This window comes from Sus scrofa, unplaced genomic scaffold, assembly GCF_000003025.6.
Source record: "Sus scrofa isolate TJ Tabasco breed Duroc unplaced genomic scaffold, Sscrofa11.1 Contig40, whole genome shotgun sequence".
In the NCBI taxonomy this organism is placed as follows: Eukaryota; Metazoa; Chordata; class Mammalia; order Artiodactyla; family Suidae; genus Sus; species Sus scrofa.
In genome coordinates, this window is record NW_018085194.1 from 273,950 (window position 1) to 280,249 (window position 6,300).

The 6,300-nt window shown below is 34.9% G+C and overlaps 1 protein-coding gene across 1 annotated transcript; it reads left to right on the forward strand.

Moving 5' to 3' along the window:
• The first annotated feature begins 356 nt into the window (after nt 1–356).
• LOC102165968 (olfactory receptor 140-like) lies at nt 357–1,351 on the forward strand. The gene is given in 2 exon segments (XM_013979134.1): nt 357–594; nt 597–1,351. Coding segments are annotated over 2 exon segments (993 nt in total).
• Nucleotides 1,352–6,300: the final 4,949 nt, after the last annotated feature.

Below are 6,300 nucleotides of genomic sequence, written 5' to 3' on the forward strand. Positions count from 1 at the left end.
CATGGGACACTGAGATGACTTGGAAAAGTCTCCTGGATTTAGTAGCAGGAGGAGAAACCTGATCTCCTGTAGATAGTACAGTGTTTTCTCAGTAAATTGCACATCCAATGTTCCCCTATATAAATTTCTTCAGTGACTGGTAGTATGTTTCTGAAGAGATGTAAATCATCACGAAGAAAGTAAGAATGATAGGGGAAAAAAAAGTACTGGGGCAAAAATGTCAAAGACATTTGGCACAGTGGTTACTGTAGTTAATTTCTCAGAAATACATGCTACGTCTTTTCATAATTAAGTTTATCATTTTTTTTATTCTGTTATAGGTATTTCAGGCCTCTCAGGAAGGTGTTACTTCCTAAATGGGTTTCCTCACACCTCCCAACAATGCAACAGAATTTGTTCTCTTGGGACTCACACAGAATCCACACTTGCAGAAAATACTCTTCATGATCTTTTTGATCATTTTCCTTTTTACCTTGATGGCCAATCTGTACATTGTTATTACCATCTCCCTCAGCCCCACACTTTCATCCCCCATGTACTTCTTTCTCACTTACTTGGTCTTCTTAGATGCCTCCTTCTCCTCTATGACCACCCCCAAATGACTTTTGACCTGCTGTATCAGAGGACAATCATCTCCTGGGGTGGCTGCTTGACTCAACTCTTTTTGGATCACTTCCTGGGAGGATCAGAGATCATTGTCCTCATTGCCATGGCTTATGACTGCTATGTGGCCATCTGTAGGCCTCTGCACTACATGACTATCATACAACCTGGGTTCTGCCAGCTCCTGGTTGTGGTGGCCTGGATTGGGGAGATCCTGCACGCAACCGTGCAGGTTCTTTTCACACATGAGTTGACCTTCTACGGCCCCAATGTCATTGACAATTTCATGTGTGATTTATTTTCACTGTTGGAACTTGCCTGCATCAACACCTACAGGCTTGGAATTGTGGTGGCAACTAACACTGGGGGCATGTGTTTGCTCATTTTTTCCATGCTGATTGTATCCTACATAGTCATTCTGAGCTCTCTGAAATCCCATGGCTCTGAAGGAAGATACAAAGCCCTCTCTACATGTGGCTCCCACTTTACAGTAGTGGTACTCTTCTTTGTCCCTTCTTTCTTCACCTATGTATGTCCCGTGTCTACTTACCATACAGGCAAGTTGGTGAGTTTGTTTTATGCAACCTTCACTCCCATGGTAAATCCTGTCATTTATACAGTGAGAAACCAAGAGGTGAAAATTGCCGTGAAGAGATTGTTGAAGAGAAAAGTAACTTCAGATGTTTATGGTACCAAGAATTTGAGGTTTTATGTTCATAGGGAGAATTATATCTATTGTAAATTATGAAGGAACACTTGGAAATTTTGCAGGTTAGTGAGAGAGAGAAAAAAAAAAAAGCCCCAACTATCATTTCTTGATTACTTAAGAGTGGCTGGGCATTATTAGGCATTTTGATAACTTTTACTGTATTTTACCAAGGCTTCCATGTTCATGTTCATAGCTTCAGAACAGACAATGGAAAGAACAACTATAAAACCCTAGTTTGATGATGATAGAGAATGTTTTTCTCCTGTCCTACTTCTACTTTTCTAAATTCTTCATATATGTTACTTGGATAAAATTGGCTTTTCCACAGGATCTTAATCTCAGAACTTTTTAAATTTTGCTTAACTTGTGTTCAAGCAAATTTGCATAAAAATTCTTAAGTAGGTACATAATAAAGGGACAGTTGCATGAAGGAATCACTGCTGATTTTTTTTTTTTTTTTTTTGGTGATACGAATCTACCAGAAACAAAAGGGAGGTCCTTAGAAAAAGGGATAAGAGTAATTCAGAATCAAATTACTTTCTTGGCACAAAAAATAATCCAATAATTGTGAAATTACTCTTAATTTGCTCTATTTTTTAAAAAATCCTTATGTCTCAGTTTTTCCTGCATATAAAGGACATGTTTTCATTTGCCATACCAAGACTTTGAAGAGACATTTGAAGCAAACATAAGCAGCTTTTATCAAGTTTCAGCAATTGGTATATGACTAGGTTCCAAAACTATTGCTCTGTTGGTCTGATACACACACACACACACACACACACACACACACACACACACACACACAATGAAATCCTTACCATTAGGCATGGTCACTTCAGTTGAATTATCCACATAATAAAATGGTGGTTCCATTACCATTATCCTCATTTTACAGAAAAGCAAATTGAAGACAAGAGAATTTAATTTACTTGCCTCACATCACATGTGTTTTTCTCATAAATTATGTCAGGATAATTAGAATTAAGCTTCCTTTTGAAACTTTTAGCTACAAACTTTCAATTCAGGCCTTTAAAGTGCAGTCTTTCTGCAATTGAAACATAGTTGTCTGTGGTATGTTGAGGTCTAGAGATAAGAAAATTACCTGCAGTCTTAATGCTTTGTTTTGTCATTTAAGGCGATGGTGTTAATACGTGATACCCTTGTCTCATGTGTAGCAATATACTTCAGCAATATTGTTTTTTTTCCTCTTTTGGGAAGTTCAAGTTATGCCACTTCACTTTTACAAAAGACTAACACTAGTATAGTAACAGATTTTTTTTTTTTTGGTAAAAGCAAAAATCCCCTTCAGATTTCTTTTCTGTTAGAGAAAACAAGTACTAATATTGGTATTCATAAAACCAAGTGGCTAAAGGGAAATTTCAGAAATCATGGCATACCTTCAATGCTCCTTTATGCATGTGGAGAATATCAGGTCATCATACCTCATCACATAACTCTTTATAGATCAATAATTCTCTGACTGCAGCACTCTAACACATGTTACTTCCACAAATATCACTTTCTCCAACTCAGTGGTCAACAGGAGCTCTTTCTACCATAATTTAACCAGATATTAATGCCCAAAGCATGGTATTAATGTGACTGTGTTTACTAAGTTATGCCTGGCTGACTCCAAAGATGTAAGAATATACCTTGGAGAAAAGAGTGCCAGCTCAATAAGTAATATTAGGTCAATTGAACAGCTACAAGTAAAGAATGAAATTTGAGCATTCTCTAACATCATAATAACATCTTAATCTAACATCAAAAATAAAGTCAAAGTGGATTAAAGACATAAATATAACCCTGACATGATATAAACTCAGCATAAAATATATGAAGAATACTTTGACTTAAATTGCACCAATACATTTTTTGATCCACCTCCTAGAGTAATAGAAAAAAAAACAAAAATGAACAAAAGAATCTAATTAAACTTAGAAGGTTTTGCACAGCAAAGAAACCATACACAAGAAGAAAAGACAACCTATAGAATGGGAGACGGTCTTTGCAAATGATGCTACCAACAAGGAATTAATTTCCAAAATATACAATCAGGTCATACAGCTCAAATAAATAAAATTTTAAAAAAACCAAGAGTTCCCACCATAGCTCAGCAGAAATGAATCTGACTAGTGTCCATGAGGACACAGGTTGGATTCCTGACCTCTCTCATTGGGTTAAGGGTCCAGTGTTTCTGTGAGCTGTGGTATAGGTTATAGATGAGGCTCAGATCTGGCATTGCTGTGGCTATGGTGTAGGCCAATGGCATATAGCTCCAATTCAACCCCTAGCCTGGGAACATCCATATGCTGCAGGTGCAGCCCTAAAAAGACAATAAAATAAAATAAAATATAAAAAAATAAATAATTAGCAGACATTTCTCCAAGGAAGACATTCAGATAGGCACATCAAAAATCCTCAATATATCAAAATATTAGAGAACACAAAACAAAATTGATATGAGGTACCACCTCATACTTGTCAGAATTACTACCACCATAAAGTTACAAATAATAAATGTTGGAGAGGTTATGGAGAAATGGAGACTCTCCTACACTCTTGGTGGGGATGTACATTGGTGCAACCACCATGGAGAAAGGTATGGATGTTTCTTAAAAACTAATCATAGACCTACCGTATGACCCAGCAATCCCACTCCTGAGCACATACACAGAGAAAACCATAATTTGAAAACACACACACACACACACAAATATTTATTGCAGCACTATTTACTATTACCAAAACATGGAAGTAATTGAAATGTCCATTGAGAGAGGAATGGATAAAGAAGATGTAGTAGCTATATATAGTGGAATATTATTCAGTCATAAAAAGAACAAAATAATGCCATTTGCAGCAATAGGAAGGGACTTCAAGATTATACTAAGTGAGGTAAATGAAACAGAAAGAGACCAATATCATACAATATCATATATATGGAATATAATAAAAATTATACAAAAGAATTTATTTATGAAACAAAAAAATTCACAGATTTTATCATCAAACTTATATTACTATATGGGAAACTGTGGTGGGGGAGGGATAAATTGGGGGATGGGAATAACATACTGCTGTATATAAAATAGATATTTAATAAGGGCCTTCTGTATGGCACAGGGAAATTTACTCAACAGTGTTTAACAATCTACATGGGAAAAAAGAATGGGTATAAAAATATGTATGACTGAGTCACTTTGATGTACACCTGTAACTAATACAAATTGTAAATCACCTATACTGCAGTAAAATTAAAAAATAAAAAAATTATATTCATAGTTATTTCCAGAATTTCATCCATTTGGGTATCTATTCACATTTTTTTAAACATGATTTGTATTCCTTTGCCATTAATTGCTAATAAATAACTCTTACTTGTTTCTGGTTTTGATTTTTTTTGGAGGGCTGCACCAGTGGCATATGGAAATTAACAGGCAACAGGATGAATTTGAGTTGTACCTGCTGGCCTAAGCCACAGCAATGCCAGATCTGAGCCATGTCTCTGACCTACACTGCAGCTCCTGGCAATGCAGAATCCTTTGACCCACTGAGTGAGGCCAGGAATTGAATCCATATTCTCATGTATACCAGGCAGGTTTGCTACCACTGAGCCACAATGGTAACTCCCAAATCTTACTTGTTTTGATTGCTGATCTTTTCCATACTGATTTGAATTTTATGGCCATTTTCACAATATTTATTCTTCCAATTCATGAACATGAGCTATCTTTCCATTTATTTGTGTCTTTAATTTTTTTCATCAATATTTTATATTTTCATCAATGATACATATTTTTCAGTGTACAGTATTTCAATTCTTTATTAAATTTATTCCTAATTAATTTTATGATACTTTTCTTTATGATATTTTTATGATTTTTTTCTTAATTACTTTTTTGTTTAGTTCATTGTTAATATAGACAAATGCAACTCACTTTTGTATGTTGATTTAGTATCATGCAACATTTTTTGATTTTTTTTTATTAGGTCTACCTGTTCAGGGTACAAAATTTTGCATTTTATCTATATAAGATCATGTCTGCTATGTAGTCTTTTAAGTCTGGCTTCTTGCCCTTATTATTATATATTTGAAATTTATGCATTTCAATGTCTATCAGTGGACTATTTGTTTTATTGCTGCATAATATTCCATTGTATGAATATATCACAATTTTTCTTCTCAACTAAAAGATATTTTAGTTGTTTTTAGCTAATTGAAATTATGAGTAAGACTGCTATAATATTCATATATTGTTTTTGAAAAATAAGCAAACCAGAAAAAAATACATAATAACTATTTTAAAGGTACTAAATGTCAGAAACAATTGACAGTGATAACTGAGAGATGGGAAAAATGTTGAGCTCTAGGATTTTGCAGCTTGTTACCTTTAAAATTTTTCCATGTTGTTGTACAGAGAAGGATATTTTAAAAGGTTTCCTTGTAGACTCCCTGAGTTGAAGAGATAAAGCTGAGGCTTTGAGACCAAGGCAGCTAGAATTCTGAGAGTGTAATTTTGTAGAGGATAGATGTCTGGACCAGGGTGTGGGGGCAAGGGGCTGAAGAGGAGAAGAGAGGAAGATAAAGAGACAGATTGCAAAAGCTTGGGAACAAATGAGGATCCCTCTCCACTACTCATCAGAGTGCTGAAACATGAATGCATTTGAGGAAACTACCTGAAGCTTGGAAAGATTTACCCAGATGGATTAAAAAGAAGAGTGCTTGGTGCTCACACTGGACCAGGAATAGTGCATATCCTCACCAATGGTAAACCTCTTAATTTTCGGGACCAGTGCTTGAAGTGATTACTTAGAAAGTTTTTACTTCACTAGTAGGACATAAGTATCCTTTGATTGAACTTTTCTCAAGAACAGACTCAAAAACCATATCAGAAAAAAAAGGGAAAGAAAAAAAAAATAAAGAAAAAGGAAAAGGAAAAAAGAAAATATCCAAAATAATCAAACTAAATATCATGTATAGA